Source organism: Dermacentor andersoni, chromosome 4 (genome assembly GCF_023375885.2).
Source record: "Dermacentor andersoni chromosome 4, qqDerAnde1_hic_scaffold, whole genome shotgun sequence".
NCBI classification, from domain to species: domain Eukaryota; kingdom Metazoa; phylum Arthropoda; class Arachnida; order Ixodida; family Ixodidae; genus Dermacentor; species Dermacentor andersoni.
Window position 1 is genome coordinate 6,403,660 of NC_092817.1, and position 22,151 is coordinate 6,425,810.

The 22,151-nt window shown below is 48.7% G+C and overlaps 1 protein-coding gene across 2 annotated transcripts in view; it reads left to right on the forward strand.

Moving 5' to 3' along the window:
• LOC126535914 (sushi, von Willebrand factor type A, EGF and pentraxin domain-containing protein 1-like) overlaps nucleotides 1-22,151 on the forward strand; it is a 230,935-nt gene that overhangs the window by 98,370 nt on the left and 110,414 nt on the right. For both annotated transcript variants that reach the window (XM_050182766.3, XM_055073349.2), the window contains exon 5: nucleotides 21,787-21,978. In XM_050182766.3, coding sequence (XP_050038723.3) covers nucleotides 21,787-21,978 — 192 coding nt within the window. The remainder of the gene's footprint in view (nucleotides 1-21,786; nucleotides 21,979-22,151) is intronic.

Here is a 22,151-nt window from a genome sequence, read left to right on the forward strand (position 1 = left end):
TTCATCGAAAAAATTACCGTACGTTTCGTTTAGACCTTCCATATCGTGCTGGCGGCTTAGCTGTCTACCTCTTCAAACATTGAGCACTGGGCTAAAATGACTTCACGTATGACTTCGGAAAGTCAAATTCTAGCTATAGACAATCCTATTCCAGGCTGCATCCCACTGACGTTAGCTAAAGTTTATTTCCCCGCAGGCCTTCTGAATACTTGTGTTCTAAATACAGTAATTACGTCCTGTAGAAAAGAAATCATTTTTGCCGGAGACTTAAACTCTCATCATACATTGTGGGGATTCAAGACCGATTCGAGTGGTAAACGTTTGTGGGATTGGGCTGTTAACAACAATTTATCATGCATTAACGCAAGAGCACCACCTTTCTTTCCAGTCAGTCACTTCCTGCGGCAGATCTCACTTTCGCTAGCTCTATTTGCCTACCTCCACATGGTCTGCTATAAACTCGGGCACAAGGACACAAGGACAAACTCGGGCACAACTTTGTATGCCCGTTGACTCAAATTACTATGCATTCAAAAACTTTTCTTAATTTTAGCACATCCAAAAAGTCTTACACATGGCTTTATCTAACCAGAAATGGGATAATGAAGAAGGCCATAAATTAATTTTCTGCTTTAAAAGATTCCGTAAAAAATTGTCAATTCACTAGGCACTCCACTATTTATTTATTTATTTGCTTGCTTGCTTGCTTGCTTGCTTGCTTGCTTGCTTGCTTGCTCAATAGTGCGGACTCAAGCTCCAAGCAGGTCCATCGCGGACGATACAAGTACAAATAAAGCAGCAAAAACAGAAACAACAACAAAGGAACATCACCGATGCAAGCAGATCACTTGTTTCAGTAAGGCAATTCTAATCATATATGCTCCTTCGAAAATAAGATTTAAAGAGGTGAGTGTGAGCACAATATGCGCGTTAGCGCATCTTGTCGGTCGTGTTCGGTGGGCCTGCTAGTTGAAGGTGATAAGTAAGGTGGTAGATGTAGAGCTAGTTCGTTATTCACAAGTTGGGAAAGAAATTCTAATCTCAATTTTTGCCTTCGTGTCTGTTATAGTTGTGTACCGTTAGAATGCATTAAATTATAGAGCGAGTCTAACGCGGAAAACTTATTAAATATAAACTTTACAGCCTTTCTCTGAATACGTTCAAGACTACCAATGTTGCGTTTAATATAACGGTCCCATACAATGCACGCACATTCTAGTTTTGGTCGCACAAGAGCAGTGTGGGTCTTCTAACCCTTGGTGAAACGCAGAGCGATCACGCGATTACAGGATAAAAAAAGCAGCGTTGCAAAAACTACTTCATAGCCAGTGTCCTAGCAATTGGAGAGACTATACGTTCGCGGCAACAACATTTAAACGAACAGTTGCAAATGCGAAAGACAACTTTGATTGCAAGCACTTCCACTTTCTTTCAGAGGCCACCAAGAGGAAAGCACGCTTTCGCGTTTTGAGAAATAGAAAGGTCCTTCCGGCACAAATAAACTCTGTGGCACTCCACTTTGTGGTTCCAACACCCTGCGAGTTGGCCAATTTACTGGAATATATAGCTAAAGGTCTAGAAAGCTGCTTTAAGTCGATTTTGCCCTATCAGGCTACGCTGCCTACTCATGGTGAATACTTCAAAGAAGTTACACTTTCAGAGCTGAAAAATATACCAACCCAGCTGCCTAATTCAGCGTCAGGCCCGGTGACATTACTACGGCAATAATAAAAACTTAATTTAAGATATCACTGCACGCGTCACTTACCACAGTAAACCATTCTATCAAAATTTGTGGATACCTCTGTGATGGAGACTTGCAAAAGCAATCCCATTAATAAATAAGTAAGGTGCCGGACAGCGTATGACAGCGTATAACAAGTAAGCCTAATGAAGGCCCTTGATAATGCTTGTCTGGCAAAGTCTTAGATAACATTGGGCCAATATCTCTTGCACCTAACCAAATAAAACTCGCCGAAAGATTCTTACACGACCGTATAAATAACTGCCTGATAGAGAACATGATTTTGAGCCCACGACAAATTGGCTTCACACGTGGGGGCTCGATTTGGTGTGGCCATGTTGAGCTAGAAAGTTATGTTCAACTAGCGCGATGTCGCAAAAAATATGCAGCCTTAGTCACTTTGGTATTCACTAAAGCGTATGACAGCGTATAACAAGTAAGCCTAATGAAGGCCCTTGATAATGCTTGTCTGGCAAAGTATTTTGTCGCGTGTGTTTATTATTCCTAACCCGGAATGGAATTTTACTGCTCTCAATGCGGATTGTCTTCATTAATGTACGAACAGTCAAGAAGTACGTCTACCCCAAGGATCAGTCCTATCGCCGTTGGTGCTTAATGTTTTACTGAGTGGTGCTGTTGGTGGTGGTGGTGAATTGTAGCAACAGGGGCGTTTAGCCTGGCGATCAAGACGCTCCGCCCCAGCGTCTCTTACAATACCGCTGAAGGGGTTCACCATATGTCCATCAAACCAGTCTCTCTTAAGAATTCGATAAGGAGACGTGAAGTTTCTTTGCGGGCTATAACTGAGCCCTCGGGAAATGTAAGGTGGTGCAGGCACGCATGCGGAAGGTCCTTTATTTTGCAGATTCTTCAGGAGGGCGTCCCTTTCATCTTGAAATTTCTGGCAGGACCACAAAAAGTGCTCAATGTCTCCTGTCTCGTTGCATGCCGTACATTTCGGAGAAATGATTCGCCCCGTCTTAAATAACCAGGCCGGTGTACTAGCAGATCTTGTCCTTATTCGATGTAGAAGTGAGGCTTCCTCTCGGTGAAATCTCTTGGTTACGCAGGGCATATGCGGTAGAACCCAAAGCGACTCAAAGTGATTTCTAATGTCAGATTTTTTTCACCTGATTACTCTTTGGAGCCTTGACTTTGGGAGGATGATAGAGTGCTGTGTATGCAAGCGCATCACCTTTTTCGTTGCCAGAAAAACCAATGTGGGAGGGAATCCACTGAAACTTTGCTGTAAAGCCTTTGTTGTTACGTTCTTTCACGATGGCTAGTGATTTGCGTGGGAACTTGAGGGATGGCAGACCACGGTATAGTTGTTGTAACGCGGCCTTTGAGTCCGTAAGGACAGCCACATTCTGTGGAGGCACAGTCTTTAGTTTGCGCAGAGCAGAAGCTATTGCTACGCCTTCCACAACTGTCGACGAGGCTATACAGTCCAGACGGTCAGACGGTCAGACCACGTATATCTTAGAGAGGGGATATAGAATGCAGCTGCGCAGCGGTCTTCGTCTGCTTTGACAGAGCCATCTGTGTATACTTGTAGGTTATTCGGGTAAGTCGTTTTCAAATGTTCCAGGGCTAGTGACTTGGCTTCTGCAGATGGAATGCAGCTCTTTGACTGTAATCGTGGTACACTAAGGTTACATATGATGTCCTCGAATGTCCAGGGTGGCTCTATTATTTCCTTCTGTCTCGAGCAGCGCCATCCTAAGACGCGAAGCATGTTCACTGCTGCATAAAATGTGAGCGTGGCCTGTTACCTATACGTCGTGACAGGGCTTTGCCGGGCGTAGACTCACTCAATCGTAGTAGCTAGATCATGAGAGCCTAAGAAGCCTGAATTCGCAGAGGGCGTCACTCAGCTTCGGAGAGCACTTTCTCGTTTGAAGCTGGCTGAGGGACTCCTAGGCAAAGTCAAGTACCTTTTCTGTGGATGGCTTCTAAGCACTCGTATTGGCATCTGAGGGTGACATCCGAGGTAGCTGATACAGGATCCGACCGGTAACCAACGCTGTATGTAGCCGTAGCATCGACGTCGGGTGGTTGCCCCAGCGAATGCCAGCGACTCGGTTGAGCACATGTCGCCTGGGCGACGATGACACCACAACGTGGTCAACACCGCGGCGCCAGAGCAGCCTGTGGTCAAAGGTAACGCCAAGAAATCGGACGTTGGTTACTTGTCGAATCTGGTATCCTTCCAAATTCAGCTTCAAGCGTGTAGATTTTCTTTTCACTCTAGAAAATAGTACGACTGATGATTTCTCTGCTGATAGTGATAATCCAATCGTTGCCAAGTGGCCCTGAATGAGATTTACTGCTCCATCGGCTATTCGTGCGAGGCGGCGGTGCTGGTAGCCGGAGACCCGTATGCAGATATCATCGGCATATAGAGATATCTTCACTAGTGTTCGATGGTTTAGTACACTTGGGAGGCTAGTCATGGTGATGTTAAATAATAAGATAGATAAAACACTCCGTTGTGGCATGCCGCGAAATATAGGTATTTTATCGCTCAAATTGTCGCCAAGACGAACTCTGATGTGACGATCATTGAGGAACGTATGTATGAATTGCAAGAAATGACCCGTGACGCATATAACTTGTAACTGGCTGATGAGGGCTGTTTGAGAAACGCAGTCGTAAGCCTTGGAAACATCCATGAAAACAGCAAGTGTCGACAGGCCATCCGCACGGTAATGTTCTATGTGGCTTAGCAGGCCCAGCACATTGTCTTGAACGTTTAGACGCTGCCGAAACCCAGTCATGCAGGGTGGTAGTTTTCGACCCTGCTCGACATACCAAGTGAGTCTTGTGTGCGCCATCTTCTCCATTAGCTTCGCTGCACAGGAGGCCAGCGATACCTGTCTGTATGAGTCCAGAGCTGCAGGATTCTTTGCAGGCTTCAGAAGCCGTACCACCCATGCCACCTTCCATAAATGTGAAATATCCCCGCTGGCCCACACGTGGTTAAAAATTGCCAGAAAATCACGTCGTCTTTCAACCGGTAAGTTAGTCAGCATCTGATTACTGATAAGGTCAGGTCCCACCGCACAGCGACGTAGGGGGCTGCTCATAGCTAATTCCAACTCTCTGAGTGTGAAAGGAGCTTCAATTAGAGACGGCGATAGCAGCGGAGGCGGGTCGGTTGTGCCGGCTGACGTGCCGGAAGAGTATACTTCAGCAAAGGCATTCGCAAGACAAGCGAGCGTCTTGCCTAACTTCAATGCTATGGCTTCAAATGGCTTATTTCAAAAATTTTTAGCAGGGTTATTAACCACCCACCATATCCTCGGAACTGGCGTGAAGACCGATAGGCTTGCACAAAACGTTCCCCATTGATCTCTTCTTAGTGTCCTTGTGTAACGTCGAATCACTGCGGTAACCCTGTTATATATATTCTTCATTGGGTCGCCTTTCATCCTCATCAGCCTCCGTTCCGCTCTTCTACGGGCAGCGCATACATTTTTTAGCTTTAGATCTGGAGAGGGGATGTGGTCGGGTAGCTTCAGCTCAACGGTAGCTAATCCCTTGCTACGTAGCATGTCCGCGAACAGGTCTCCAGATGATTCGCTTAGGCCGTCCCTGTACGTATCCCAATGCGTCACAGGGCGGCATCTTCGGCCGTTGGTTCTATATCCAGCAGTGTTAACAAAGACAGGAAAGTGGTCGCTGCCCATTATATCTTTACTCGTCATTGACGATGCGAGGACGTCCGCGGAGGGTATTGTCAAGTCAATCACACTGTAAGAGGCCGGGGGTCGAAAAAAACGTTGGCTGTTTGTCATTTGCCACGCAGAGACCCTCGGTGTCTAAAGCACTAACAATTTGCTTCTCACGTGCATCGATCGCCTTGTCGCCCCAGAGAGTATGGTGCGCGTTAAAGTCCCCACATATAATCCTCGGAGCTGGGCAGCGGCTGCAGAGGTCTCTTATAATTTCTCACATCGAGACCTTCAGGCGAGAGCTCACATATATGGAGGCCACGCTGAGGCTTGGGTTTCCGAGCCGCACTTATACAGCAGTGGCTTCCAAAGCACTGCTGCAAATGTCTTGAACTGGTAGAACGTAATGTGGTATTTCACGTCTGACATATAGCATGGCGCTTCCGTTCGGAAATGTCGGAATACTTTAGTTTCCATGTACGACATAACCGACTATTGACCTGGAACTTGGAAGACCAGCCTCAGACAGGGCCAATATTGGCACAGGCATGTTGCGTAAGAAAAGCGACAGTTCAGGTAAATGGCACGCAACACCCGCGCAGTTCCATTGCATAATAAATGGCACCTTTCGGCGAGATGGTGAACATTGTGTCCTGACCGCATCCATATTGCTAGGGGCTGTAGCGTACTCCAGGGTAGCGAATCGTACTGCTGCCGAGGAGTAGCGGCGCCTGCCTATCGAAGCTCGACCGACGTCACTTATTGAGTAGCGTGGCGTTGTCGGCGGGCTGCAGGCATCCGGTAGACCATGGCGACCAAGCAAGGGCGAGACGATTTCTAGTGCGAAACCTGCACGGTTTATTCAAAGGTAGGTGAAAGAAAATGAGAAGAGCATGAAGTGTTTTAATGTACATTTAGCCCCTTAAATAGGCTCTCTAGAATCGTGGGCGGGATCTTGCTTCCGTCGACGTCACGTGACCGGCACAGAAAGAGCTGCTGCAGAGAGGACCTTTACCGAGCTTGCTGCAGAGAGGAGCTCGTCACGCCTCCTGGAATTGTAGACGCCTGTCCGTCTCTTCTGCTTGTTGCGGGTTCGTGGAAGTTCTTCTCTAGGTCCAATTCGAGGATAGGGCCTCTCTAAACTCGCCCATCTACACACACATACACACACAAAAGAGGCCTGTACGCTGCGGGGCTTCCGGCTGACAGGCAGACACTCGAAACGGTCATGGCGAATTAGGAAGTCACGCTTCATTTCGACGAGGCCTGGTGGAAAAAGGTCGGGTGAGAGAAAGTTCTTTGCGCACGAGGTGCGGGACGCCAACCCTAACAGTGCTTTAAGAAGAGGCACAGCTTAAAATCACTGACTCGAGAGCCAGGACTACTTCGAGCATGCCCTTCATCGAGCTCGCCGGCATCTTCTCTATGTGGGATCGCAAGGCCTTGAAGAGAGCACGTAACACCTGCTGACAGTCCTCTTGTGGTGTTTTTTCATCGCAACGCGATTGGGGTCGCTGCAGTGCAGACACATAACTTCGCTGTTCCGGTTGTTGAGAAGTCTTCTCGTCTATGGGGCCTGTTCGTTGATTTGACTGCTTTAGCCGGTCCGCTGCGCGATGGCACCACTGTGTCCTGGATTCCTGGAGAAGGCTTCAGGCTTGGGAAATCAGTTTCACTCTTTGAGCTCCATTTGAATTCGTCTGACTCTCTGCGACTTTCCGTCTTTTTCTTCGTCGTATTTTTTTCATCCTTTCCTGTTGGCCCAAAGATCAACATTTTATTTCGCTTTATTGCCGCCGCCCACATAGGACCCTTGCTATAGCTAGCTGGATCCCGCGACGTCGTGCTTAGCAAAGCGACATCAGAGCCGACGGGGGAATCTTCGTGGTTCTCGTACCACGTGTGGGGTTCTCCTCCCGTACTCTTGGGACAAAGGAACGACAACACAGTAGGGCAAACAATCACAAGGGCATTTATTGCACCTTTCATAGATCAATGCCAGCTAGCCGAGTTGGTATCCACAAAACATGCCGATGGGCGCGCGACAAATCTAGAAGTCCGACTCACTGCGACCGGATAGCGAGCGAATATGTTCGCTCCATGCTGGATCCCAACGCCTGGTCGTTCGCGTGTACGGTCACGCAAACGGGGGCGCGTTCCAAGGCGGCCACGCGAGACAGTCTCGCAGAAGCATGGATCGGCACACGCGCGGCACGGCACGTCCGTACTGCTTGCTGTCCCGCCGCCAAAGAGCAAGCGCCTTGTCTCTCGGCGCCCGAGTAACCCCGCCTGTCGGCAGCGTTAGCAGCGCAACACTCGCACCATCTCTCGTACTGCGCCTCAACCACTCCGACCGCCACGGGCGCCAGGCCACGCGAGCCGTGCGGGAAAACCAACATATCAGGGGATGCGTGAGAGTCGCGCATCCCCACATCCCCCAACCTTAAATCACTTCTTATTCCGCCGAAACATGTCACTCGGTCTAACATCAATGCATGCATTGCGAACACGATAGTACATGCAACAGTGGCCGCGCCGAAGAAATGTCCACACGCTGTCCATAGTATGCGAGCCGACTGTCCTTGGGTACACCGCTGGCGTCCGCCGGTCACAGCAGCAGCTTTGCAGGCTCGACGGCACGATTCCAGGCCAGGCCTCCGCAAACGACGACGCAGTAGTCGGTACGAGCAAGCGTCGCTCGCGCCGACGCGCCCTGCTGGCAAGAGCCGCCGTAGCTGTCGGTGACCGCCGGCTCTTTTGTCCGCCGCCGAGGGTTGCAAGCTGGATGCAGGAGGCCGCCGAAGTCGCTGCGCCGAACTGGCCACAGTATCACCATCGCCCGGGGTCGCTCGATCGTAGTCCGGGGCAGCAGCGCAGACGATGTGCAGGTGACGGCAAACCAGGGGTGACTCCAATCGCGCTGCGTACACTCAACACACTCGGCAAACACTAAAGTAGTGCAAGGGAGAGGAATTCTGTATGCGCATCGCCCACGTGGTACGATGTTCAACTCGGCTAGCAAAAGATCGGGCAGCTACTCAGATGCTAAGTTCCTGTGAACGAAGTTCGCTTCCTTGAGTCGAACGAGTAATTTCAATTTGTGCGAGGCTAAATAGAATGAGGGAAGCAAATTGCAGCACCTCAACGCCACGGTCCACCAGGTTGTGTCCCTCCACGTGCGACAGGCAGCTTCGTAAAGCCTTAGGCCTAAATCGTCGCTACCCTGACAACAACCGGCATCCAAAAATAACACCCAAAATGAGCGCAAAACAGGCAGCCGCGAGGAGACGTCAGCTCTGTGAGGTGGTCCTACTCCGCTCGGCGCACACAGCATCCGAGTTGACGGCGCCTACCGTCCCAGACGGTGTCGGAGCGCCCGGTGCCAGGCCGCAATACCAGTCAGCCCGTAGCAGCACCCGTGGCCCGCTGCCAACCGGCTCCCAGAGCCGCGACTTCATCAGAGTCAAAGAGATAGGAGAAGCTATTTACATGAGAAATTCGGACCACCCACGAGGCTTCCGTACTCACTCGCTTCAGGCTTGCCAATATGCTCCGCGGGCGCTATGCCTCGCTCTCCCAGGATGCAGACCACGTGGCTCTCGTACCGACGAATGTCATTAAATAAACACTTGCGAAAAGGCTTAGCATGTTGACATGTTCAAACACACTACAGCCACCGTCGCCTCGCTCCAGAAAGCACGCCGCCAACGCTAGCGATCAAAATCCGCGCTAGCCCTACGCTTCGGTTCAAACAAAGGTCTCCAACGAAGCAAAACTGTTAAATCTATCGTCCGATGCCCCAAGAGGTCCACGTTGGGCAGCCAGATGTGGGGTTCTCCTCCCGCACTCTTGGGACAAAGGAACGACAACACAGTAGTGCAAACAATCACAAGGGCATTTATTGCACCTTTCTTAGATCAATGCCAGCTAGCCGAGTTGGTATCCACAAAACATGCCGATGGGCGCGCGACAGATCTAGAAGTCCGACTCACCGCGACCGGATAGCGAGCGAATATGTTCGCCCCATGCTGGATCCCAACGCCTGGTCGTTCGCGTGTACGGTCACGCAAACGGTGGCGCGTTCCAAGGCGGCCACGCGAGACAGTCTCGCAGAAGCATGGATCGGCGCACGCGCAACACGGCACGTCCGTACTGCTTGCTGTCCCGCCGCCAAAGAGCAAGCGCCTTGTCTCTCGGCGCCCGAGTAACCCCGCCTGTCGGCGGCGTTAGCAGCGCAACACTCGCGCCATCTCTCGTACTGCACCTCAACCACTCCGACCGCCGCGGGCGCCAGGCCACGCGAGCCGTGCGGGAAAAGCAACATATGAGGGGATGCGTGAGAGTCGCGCATCCCCACACACGTTCGAGCCGAGCCTTCAAGTGACAAATAAAATTCTTGAACTTATGGCGCTCATCCCCGTCATTAAACGTGGCCACCCATTTGAAACGGTGTAGCTGCAGCCGTCTCCATAATCAGCTATGGTCCGCGTCCGAGGTGGTTGGTACTGCGACTTTTTAAGACAGGTAAAGCGCAAAAATACGGACAGTGGAAAGAATGAAAACATATAGAGCGCTACTTCCAACTGAATTCTTTGCGCAAAATAATCCGTATGTATGCATTACCATTCATAGCCACATGCATGCGTCTGAAAATGTTCCATATCTAGATAGCTAACACCATTGCCCTTTCAGGTGACGTCCTTTTAGAGCGCAGCTCTTAAAGGGAATTTGAAACGGTTTTCAATCTCCATGAATTGCTGGGAATGGGAGGAACAAACCTAACAATTAACGGTTCCGAAACTTTTTTTTTTCGTTTAGTTAATATAAGGGGCGGGAATCGCTTTCTAAATCACCCCCGCGGACACGCCCCCATCGCTTCCCGGAGCGCCGGGTGAGGTGGTTGCCAGAGGAGAGAACCGGCGAGAGTGACGTCATTCGCGGAGACAGAGCTGCCGGACCGGCGTGCTGGCATGTGTTGGCATGCCTCTTTCCGTCCTGCGCTTTACTGAACGACGCTACGAGAGATCTGCCGCCGCCGCCGCCGCTCACGTTTGTTTTCTTTTGCGATTTTCGTAAACTGGTTCTTTCCTTCTGTGCTGCGTGAGTGCCTACAGCCAAGGGCGCCCAACATGCCCTCGTTCTGTGCAGCATTCGGCTGCGCGAACACAGGCGGGCGAGACGATGTGGTGTTTCACGGGTTCCCGAAGGACAAGAAGCTCATCAGGTGCAACGCTGTGGAGGCTTGAGATACTTCTTGCAGTGGCTGCGTTCGCACGTAGAAAAAGTTGGGTGTTTCCTGACCCGATTCTAGATAAAATTTTTCATATATAAGCTCAGTTCTGAATGCAGAAAAAAAGAATTTACCCATAGAAACAATCCGTGTACTTATAAGGCTGCTAACACGTTCTTTTAAATCAATATTCTTTTCGGTATTTTTTAATTGCAGCCCGTCGCGGCAGCTTCACGTGCATGCTCGCGCGGGCAAACGCCGCTGGCACGCTGCGAAGCATAGACGGAAACGCACGCAGTAGTCAATTTTGGTGACCGGACTTCCTGCGTAGCTTCCACAGCGTTGCACCTGAGGTATGAAATGGAGTATAGGCTTGCCTAGTGACATTCGACGTACGGTTGCAGTTATTGTGTTTACCACACGGCGGTGCTAAAACTGCCTAATATCTTTATGTCAACACTAGCATGGAGCACGCATACCGATTCTTGATCGAGCCACAATCGCAAAGTCGTCGAACCATAGTATGAATATTGCACATATAATACCTCTGGCCATCTCTGGATGTGTATGATAAGCAACTTCCACGACTGTACCTCGCAGCACTGCATGTGCGCGCTTTGAAACGCGACACTTATGTTCGCGATCGTGTATCAACACTAAAAAAAAACCACGGGACTTTAGACAAGCAGCGGCAAGGTGATTGACATCGCGGAATTGCACCCGTGTTTACAATCTAATGAGAAGTTAGTGCTTCGGCATTCTTCCAGCAGCAAGTTCCCAGTGACACTTTAGCGCGTTTTTCCCCCGTCATTGGAACGTGCAACTACATGAAAAAACATACGTACCAGCTAAGATTTCCAACGCGCGAGAAGGTGCACACATCGCTCTCGCTGTTGGCACACTCAACATCGTCGTTGCCGCCATCGTTTTCCGTATCGGCTGTCGGTTCGAACATGTACGGCGAAAATACAAGCTGTCCGAGACAGCGAGAACGTTCCATAATGCTTACAACTCAGCTATAAAGCCAGAACAGAACAGCGTGCTACGCGGCTACGCTCTGAAACGGCGGCGCCGACCGGCGACTGCCGCGAATGACGTCACAGCGGCCCCGACCAATCACGGGCAACAGCAGCCTTCGCGCGATGCCCTGAGGCGCTGGTGTGCGTTTTCTTGAAAAAGCAGCCGCTTGCGTTTGTTTCCGCCCTTTTTGAACCAGATATTCGTGTTCAGGGGACTCAAAACTGTAGAATGCCACAGAGAACTCATTTTTTTCGAAAAGTGTTTCAGCTTCTCTTTAAGCGCGCGTTCCGGCGTTGAGCGTCGGTGTCGGCTTCCCTCGGCGTAACCGAGTGAACTAGCGCCGCGAAGGATGAAAGAGCGAACGCGGAGCGCAGCGAGCGAAGAGAGACGGCGAGAGTGAAAGGAGCGCGAGGAGGAGGCCGCAGTGTAACTATGAGGTGGAAAGTGGAGGAGGAGGTTATGGCGAACGCGCGAGAAGAAAAGTGTAGTGCTGCGCAAGACGTCTTCTGCGGCGACTATCGCTACTAGATGGCGCCAGAGTAGCGCGCGTCGTCAGTTGACCGATAACGCCATCGATAAGGAATGCGGCGAGCGCGTCCTAGATACCACATAGGGAAGCCAAGCGCTCCCTGAGCAGAAGTCTGTCTGCGGCGACTACTGTTAATCACGCCCACGCGTCACCTACGTGCTGCTTCTCGCGATCTCCCAATTAGCGATGCAGTCGCGCCACACTTCGCTCCGTTTGCAACGTGGTGCACGAGATCACGAGAACGATTGTCCCCGTCAGCCAATATATCGCGAAACGAAAGAGCTGAGCTCAAATTTCGTATTAGGGAATATCATAATCGCAGTTGATTTCTTTTTTATATGAGTGTGCGTCTCGGGCGTCGCCTCAGCAGGCAATTGTGTTAGTCAGCTATCTAGATATGGAATATTTTATGACGCGTGCGCTGGGGCTACGAATTGTGAATGCTTATATACATGTTTTCTAGCGCAATAAATTCAGTCTGAAATAGCACTCTTTATGTCTTGATTCTTACCGCTGTCCCTGTTTTTTGCGCTTTACTTGCCTTAAAAAGTATTCTATATCTTCGAAAGCATCGCCGTTTAACGGTTTAGGCGTGCGATGAGCGTTGACAAACCACGATACTGAAGCAGAGGGAATCTGCTTGCTTTGACGTGCTGTTGTCGACATTTCTCTCGCGGGGATTACCAGCGGACCGAAGTGCGGTGGGAGGCCTTGGAGGTAGTTCATTCATTCATTCATTCATTCATTCATTCATTCATTCATTCATTCATTCATTCATTCATTATTTACAACATATTTTACAAAATACGAAGTTGCTCCTTCGATCGATTTCTGCCGTTCCTAAAGCACAAGCGTTGTTAGCGTCCGGACCAGGTACAGTGGGCAGCGTGCGTCTATTTGTCGTACAAAAATCCCTCACGTGACCTGATCCTAGGTGCCTAGGGACAGCATCGTTTAGGGATCTTTGAGAAGGCGCGATGCTGGCGCCGAGCGATGCCGTGGCGTGTTCGTCCTCGGCGTGATCGTTCTCTGGACCGCGTGTTGTTCAACATTGTGCATGTAATCGTGCGTGCGTTGCTTTTGTGTTGGTTGCAGGTTCTGTGTTACTTGGCGGAAAGCCGTGAGTAGTGGCGGTGCGGCAATGCGGCTTTGGCCTCGATGAGCTCTGGCACTACAGAATCTGCGTTGTGTGACCCGTGCTTTCTTGAGAACCCGGCGGTGGTGACAATTGAAATATCGAAGTGGCCTAGCGCCTCGGCAGCGAAGTTCTGCGAACCGCGATGTGGCGTCCGTGTCCGTGTCCGACTTTGCTTAACGGACATCGAGGGATGTGCTGCTCGCTGCAAGTAATGTAAATGCAACTGCGTCGACCGCCCACTGTTCAGCGCTGAATGTGTGTTCGGTGTGCAGTGCTTGAAACGAGTGGTGCAGCCGTGCAGCGGGGGTGGCGGAGGAGCAGAGGGCCTTAGGGTTTGCGCGTTCACAGACATGTGCTCCCGTCTTGGTCTCATTAACGGCTGTTGCGGGATTGTGGTGTGCTAGCTCCTTGCCTAGTATGAAGTTTACGACGCTAAGACACAGCATGTTCACGTTTTTCCGCGCTATATGTCATTTGCATGACGGCCGAGTTGAAAACGAGACATATAGTGTTCTTTGCGTTTGTGTGTTGTAAATTACTTTCTCTTGTGGAAGTTCTGGGAGTCTTATTACGCAAGGAGTGCGAACGTAAACATAAACACATACGTGTGTATGAAATATTGAATTACCCATAATACCTTTTACGACTGATAAGTGGGCTACACGGCCTGTGTGAATCAGCTACCGTATGTTGCGACGCTCTTTGGTGTGGTAGAATGATGCATGGTGCGCGTTTATTTCTGTGCTGTTCTAAAAACCATTTGTTTATTCACTCAATACAAATGTACGGCTTCTTCGCCGCAGTACAGCTTAGTTACGCGGTGAAGCATACTAGAAGTGGGAGGGGGCCGCTATCAGCCAGCATAGTATGTGCACTTAGGTGTCATGAGAGGCGGCGGGTGCGTGAGTTTATAATTTAAGAACTCTTATTATGTCCAGTGACAGTGGAGATCATTAACTGTAGCACCAAAGTAGTGGACCACTACCAGAACAAAGGCATGTAGTATGCCCATCTCAATTCTTGTGCTTATGCCAGTCTTATTTTTTACAGCAATAGCTCCTATGGGCTAACTCCCCTGGTTGTTCTGATGTCTACTGGTGTTGTCACTGGAATTCCCGAATCTTGCTAGAATATTGCAAATAAAGTTCTCATTGTGCTGCGAGGATTCAAACATACGATCAAAAGAGTGGCAGTCCACAATTCTACATTTCAGCCACTCTGAAGATACAGTCGTGGTGAATACTGATCCCGGAGAGCGTGATCTAGCCAACAGGCGCCTAGATTGGCTAACACCTGCTCATTGTCTGCATACTGTATATAGAGCTGGCATCCACACCTTCAAGTTCTTACACATCACCTTCCCACTTGTGAAGGCAGTCCTATGTTAAGTTTTCTTCTTGCATATGATGACAATGATTGGGTGCATCTGCTTCATTAATCTTCTTCTAGTGCTTGGCTTCTCAGATTTACTGGATGGAGCTGTTGGTGTCTTGTTTTCCTCAAGCAAAGCGCGAGACATAGCAATGCGTAGCCCAAATATAGATTTGAGAAAACCAAAACGAATTCAGCAGTAAGAAGCTAAAGGGTTGTTTTGGTGTGGATCAGTGGCTAAGTCCGGATATGAAAGAGGAGGAAGAAAAGCCGAGTCTTTCCACTTCAACACTGAGGCACAACTCCCACAAATAAATAGGACTCTCACTTATTTTACTTTTTAAGGAGATTACCGACTTGCATTGGCAAGTGTTCACTTCAGCAGACACTGCATGAAGTAAGCTTCCTGTTTATATTTCACCAGCTACTGCATCATTGTTTCACATTATGAGTGAAACTGCAATTTTCTTTATGCCACAACTTGCCCAATTTTGTGTTTTGCAGTGGGATGTTAGCAGTGCTAATAAGGCACCTAAATACTCCATGAATAGTATACAGAGAAAAAAAGTAAGAAAGCAGTGGCTTTTTGTGCGTAGACTATGCATACACCTGGTGCTCTTATGGTCATTTTTTCCCTATCTGCTCAGCCATTCTAAACAAGAAAAGTTTATACACAATTAGTTTATACACAGACCACAACTAAACCACAGGTATCATTGGTAAGCAAAGTATATTTATTCGGTGACATTGTATGCAGCCTGGCTATTGAGCTTTCCTTCCTTCCTTTTCAGCTGTGCAGGTCCATTAAGAAGTGATGATACAGTTTGTTCATTGAAAGACATAGCGAAACCTTTTTCGGGTTGTTTTTTCTTGGTTTCAGACTCTGCACATTGCATTTTAAGGCGTGTTTTCTGTGTTTGTTGCTTTTTCTTTATGGGTAGGGCATGTCAACATTTTTTACACCATTTCAAGTATGTGGTGCCATAGACTTCTTACGTGAAGTCTTGCCCTTTCATTCTGTGCAATATGATGTCGGTTTTTTGTGTCCAAGGCCGTTTTACAGCGTGATTGTAGCATTTTGCTAAGTTTTGCCTTTGTCACCCAAGCTTGAAAGATTGCTACCCACTGGTGGTGGCATGACACATGTCACGTTTCTTTTTAAATAAAAGGAAGACTGTCACTTATCCTGTGCACTGGTTGCCTTTGTCTCTTTGAATTGCAATTTGTTGCCTATATTTGCTCTTTTGTTGCATTTCAGATTAGGAATGGCTATCATAATTGACATTTAACCATATTGCACACAATGTGGATGATATGTAATTGCAATATATGGCCACCATAAATATAATATAAGTTAATAATTCAAGAATAGTGCCTTTGCATGGTGGTGCAGCCATGAATTGTGGCTATAAGGTACCAGCGCTGCAGATAGCACGGCTTGTGCAGCTCTACTACTTTCAAACATCATTGTTTTTATCTGCATTTGTATAGCTCCAGTTTCTGTGAACAACACACATCTGGTGGAAGGGTGGCTTGCACCTGCAGTTGGGTCCAATGAATAGCCAAATTTCTGCCCGTTTTCATGTTATTAGCATATTAGTAAAGGCAGTCGTTTTTATAGTAGCCTGTTTGCCCAGTGTAGAAGCCGCTGCAGGGTGTCAGGATCTCATACACATCTTCAGCTTTGCAGGGGACACAGCATCTGGCACATAGTTTGTCACAGGCCATGTATTCGGGGCAAGTTGAGTTGAACCACTTGCAGAGGGAGAACCAAGCTTGTTGGATATGATGTAAACTGCCTGTACCTCAGTGCCCTTCTTTCATTTTGTGTGACATATGTGGTTATAGCGACCCTTGTTTTATGCACTTCTTGTCCGGCAGCAGTCTTTTGCATTTGAAACACTCGGCATAGCTTTCAGCAAATTGGACAGGAATAACACTAAAAAACCAGCAGATGTTAATCATTGCACTTTTCATGCGAAGCTTCGTACAGTATGATGAGGGCGTAGATAAACGAGGGTGTTCCTCAAGGCCTTGTAGCATATGTCACGAGTTTGGAGCAACATGATGTATAGCACTTTTTTATCGCATGCTATAGGTTTAGCAGGTGTGGCCATGGTTGAAGTGCAGTGCAAGGTCAAGAAAACAGATATCTATGAGCAGCACCCTGGTAAGGAGACTCTGGAAAAACTAGTGGGAAGCCTGTTGAACATCTGGTTGACCCACTTGCTGGCTCCACCAGGCAAAGTATGACAAAGAGAAGGAAGTCATCAACACATCAGAAGGTTTTTACATATAAACACTGTGCTAAGGTCATAACATGCCAACAAGTCTTAGTGCGCAGGCTATGCACGACCAACTACATATGCCTTCTGTTCGGACATTGCTTATTGTAACTAACAAGTGGACAAAAAAAGAACAGCAGCTCCATTAATTTAGTTTCGCTGGTATCGACAGTGTTTTGTAAGCGTACATTGCCATACTCCCCAATGCCTTCTTGGGTATTGCCATACTCCCCAATGCCTTCTTGGGTGACATCAGCAAAGACCAGCTTGAGGCAAGGGGTAATAGACGTCTTTACAAGCTAAAAATGCATGAATGCATGGAGAGCACATTGTGTCCAAAAAGTAGGCACTTCACAGGGGCACTGGAGAAGGAAAAAGTTATTAACAGTGGGCAAAGACAAGCTACTAAACACCCAACACTTGCCATGTAACGACCTCTGAAACAATCCCTCTTAAAGAGGAAATCATCTTTGTGTATCCATAAAGAGGGCAGATGGGCAAAGCCCCGTCAGTAATGCTGCCAGCTTCAAAAGCCTATTTTGCACATCCTGAATGCTTCCTTCTTAAGACTTTGCTGGGTGCAAGCATTCTACTGTCCAAAAGCTCTCATTGAGAGCACTGTTGGTTTGGTGGCAATAAAGTTCAGAAGCAATTGCAACAAACCTCCCTTCCTAGTTGGCCTGGATGCTCACGGTGCTTATGAAGCAGCACCATGAGGCAACAAAGGTGAATGGATGCCTCCAAGCCCTTGTTCGTTTATCACACTGTTCTGTTAGTAACAACCATGAGACTTGAAACCAACAAGCTCAAGCTCAGCACTCGCATGGTTACTGCGGAGGATCCATAAAAAGCACACAATCAGAAAATTCAGGGAAAGGATAAAGCACCATTTAACACTTAGTATTTCTGCAGCCCACCCCCTTCTTTTATTTTGTCTGGTCGTGCTACATCTTTTTACTATAGATAGGCATCAACTTAGGTGATGTTCCCAATCAGTGACCAATTTTTATGTACACTATGTGCTGGTTCAAAGGGGCTCGAAACACTGCAATAGAAGCTTCAAGTAGAAAAGGTGCCTGGAAGAAAAAAAAAGCTGTGCTGCAACCATCTCGGCAACATCTTGTCCCCTTAATAAAATTTGTGCTTTCATATCAATTTGAGCCCTCCAGTTTAGAGTAAAGTACCAGTGCACTTACGAACAATGAATCAATTCTCAAAGAGCATGTGCAGTCCAGCCAAAAGCAGGGGCAAGAATCCGCATTGTGCTCCTGCATTGAAGCTGAACAACACGTACCATAATGGCGAATGTGCTTTAGTAAGCTTCATTGCAATATTAATTTGTAATGTACAAATAATTGTCAATGAAGCTTACCACGAGCACAGATGCACTTGCAAATTATGTCACAATTGAAAATAATGAACACAGTGTAAACCTATGTGCCCTTTCCACTCTTAGTATGCTTTACTGCACGATGCTTATTTACACCCCTGTATTGCGGTGTAGCAAGCTACAAAAGAAACGTTGCATAATTAGGCTTTTTACGATTATCTTTCTCGCAATACACTATTATTTCGCGGTGAAGCCTAAGCAATGTACTGCGGTGCAGCATGCTAAAAGTGAAAAGGGGCCACTGTCACTGGACATAATAAGAGTTCTTTAATCATACACTCGCGAACCCGCCGCCTCTCAGGTCGCCTAAGTGGACATACTATGCTGGCTGATAGCGGCCCCCTCCCACTTTTAGTATGCTTCACCGCCTAACTAAAATGTACTGCGGCGAAGAAGCCGTACATTTGTATTGAGTGAATAAACAAATGGTTTTTACAACAGTACAGAAATAAGCGCGCACCATGCACCAGTCTACCACACGGAAGAGCGTCGCAACATACGGTAGCTGATTCACACAGGCCGTGTAGCCCACTTATCAGTCGTAAAAGGTATTATGGGTAATTCAAAATTTCAGACTTTTTTCAAAATTTCAAATGTGTTTATGTTTACGTTCGCACTCCTTGCGTAATAAGACTCCCAGAACTTCCACAATAGAAGGTAATTTACAACACACAAAACGCAAATAACAGACATACGTCTCGTTTTCAACTCGGCCGTAATGCAAATGACATATAGCGCGGAAAAACGTGAACATGCTGTGTGTTAGCGTCGTAAACTTCATACTAGGCAAGGAGCTAGCACACCACAATCCCGCGACAGCCGCTAATGAGACCAAGACGGGAGCACATGTCTGTGAACGCACAAATGGAGCCCCTAAGCCACTCTGCTCCTCCGCTGCACGGCTGCACCACTCGTTTCAAGCACAGCACACCAAACACACATTCAACGCTGAACAGTGGGCGGTCGACGCAGTTGCATTTACATGACTTGCAGCGAGCAGCACATCCATCGATGTCCGTTATGCAAAGTCGGACATGGCGACGCCACATCGCGGTTCGCAGAACTTCGCTGCCGAGGCGCTAGGTCACTTCGATATTTCAATTGCCACCACCGCCGGATTCTCAAGAAAGCACGGGTCACACAACGCAGATTCTGTACTGCCAGAGCTCACCGAGGCCAAATCCGCACTGCCGCACCGCCGCTACTCACGGCTTTCCGCCAAGTAACACAGAACCTACAACCAACACAAAAGCAACGCACGCACGATTACATGAGCAATGTTGAACAACGCGCGGTCCAGAGAACGATCACGCCGAGGACGAACACGCCATGGCATCGCTCGGCGCCAGCATCGCGCCTTCTCAAAAATCCCTAAACGATGCTGTCCCTAGGCACCTAGGATTAGGTCACGTGAGGGATTTTTGTACGACAAATAGACGCACGCCAGTGGGCATAGGACGTTGTTACGATCGGCCTTCAGGGTTGCCGGCCCGCTGCGACGACTCACTTTGTAAAACAAACAATGCGCCTCGTCAACAGCCCGTCGGCGCCGGCATATCTAGACGCGGTCAGCGGGCCGAGTATTAGAGACTTTTAGCTTGTCCGCTATTCCGGTAAAAGGCAGTGGTTTGGGCGGATTGCCGTATTGGCGGGGGCGTAAACGTGAGCGGCCAGAGCGGTGCAGCCGCCTGGTGGCGTAGAGTTAAACCAGACAAACACTGAGCTAAAACTGCAGTAACCCACTATATCCTGCTTCGCTACTCGTGCAAATTTTTGGCAGCGGCGTAATTGTGAACACGATTACGCCACTGTCGAAAATTTACACCAGCAGCTAAGCGGAATATAGTAATTAGCTTTGTGTTTGTATGGTTGAGCTTTGCGCCACCAGCTGGCGCCACCAATCTGGCCGCTCACGTTTACGCCCCCGCTAAACCGGCAAACCGCCCGCGCTTGCCGGATACCGGACACGCTAAACGTCTCTGTTGTTGGTCGATTCGCCGTCGCGTTTATGGGTGCTTGAGCGGGGGAATTCCTGGAAGGGGATGTTTTGCGGTGCGGTCTCACGGGCCACAGAAGTTGTCAGTAAATGGACAGACGCGGCGGCCACTGACTGCGGGGTCAACTCTGGGATCAAGGGCCACCTGCTCAGGGCAAGACCCCTGTCTGTGAGAACCCTCTCACCTCGGTGTTTTCAGTTACACCTGTGCAGAAGTGAGTGTGTAAACCCTCCCCCTCAAAGGCGGGTCCACGACGATAACTTTGGACGCTCCCATTAGCCGAAGGTTGAAGGGCAGTTTTTCCTCACCTAGGGATCTAGAGAGGACGGAGTGTTTTTAAGCAGCCGTTTAAGCTCCACCCTTAACGTAGATATTGTAAATAAATCCCATATTCCTCGTTCTCAATGAGAAGAAGTCACTCCCTTCAACAACTACCCTCAGCGTGGATGAGTTGGACGAAGGCATAGGCCAGCTACCATCTATTCCATGCCCGACCCCAATCCTTACAACATTGATTAACCCACCACCTCTACCATTTTGTCGGCAGAGGAAACGACAAAGCAGTCAGATCGCAACGAACGGCTGTTTATCGCTTTTGTTGTTCCTCTGCACAAGCGGCACATACCGTGGGGGATTGGCCGGTTTGCAGAAAATGACTGAGAGAAGTTTTTTTATGGAAAGACGTATTCTGCTCGTTGTTCAAAGCGGAACAATCATCATGATAAACTATTCCGCCGCAGCAACCAAGTTCTGCGTCCTGGTCGTCTAATCCTAAAATAGTGCGTGACACTATAAAATGCAACTATGTACTCACGCTGTGTCTGCGAATGTGGCTGTCCGCGGAGCATACGCAAAACTACCCTGCTATGCTATGGAGACGCCGCGGACATATATACCGCGTGCCGACTACTCACTTTAGACGTCATTTACAGCGAAGCACGCATGCAGACACGTGGTCATCACATTTTTTTTTTTCGAGACACCTCTTGGCGCTTCGCGTACTGCCATGTGTTTGGCTGAGGGCACCAGCCGATATGGCGTTGCTCTGCAGAGCTCCAGGTCGCGGGTGCGACCTCAGCCGTGGCAGCCGCATTCCAGTTGAGGCGGAATTCAAAGAAAGAAGAAAAGGAAACGCTCGTATACTTACGTTAAGGTGCTCGTTAACGAACTCCAGGTGCTCAAGATCATTCCGAGCCCCCCCTCCCCCCCTTATGGCGTGCCTCGTAGAAAGACTGCGGTTTTGGCATGTAAAATAAAAACCCACACTTGACTCCTTTTTATTATTTGGTTGCAGGCAGATTTTTAGGATGCACGAGACTTCCGGCAACACCCGTGCATAGCAGTCGACGCCATGACAAGAGCTGTGGAGCCATGATGTGCGTGTATTATTTTTTCACGCATGCAGCTCTGCCGACGGACCGGTGGACGGTGAGGGACAACCCACGAGACTGCGACCGCTTCTGCCGCGGGACGATGGCCGGAGGGCGCTCCTGCTGCGACAAGAACGCGGTGTGTGGTTGCTCCCTGTCGACGGGCCTCAGTGCCTGCCTGTGCGGGCCTGGATTCTACGGGAGCGGGCTCCATTCACAGTGCATACGTGAGTGACACACATTCGTTGATTGATTGATTGATTGATTGATTGATTGATTGATTGATTGATTGATTGATTGATTGATTGATTGATTGATTGATTGATTGATTGATTGATTGATTGATTGATTGATTGATTGATTATCAAGAAGAATGTGATAGGGGGAACTATCTTCAATA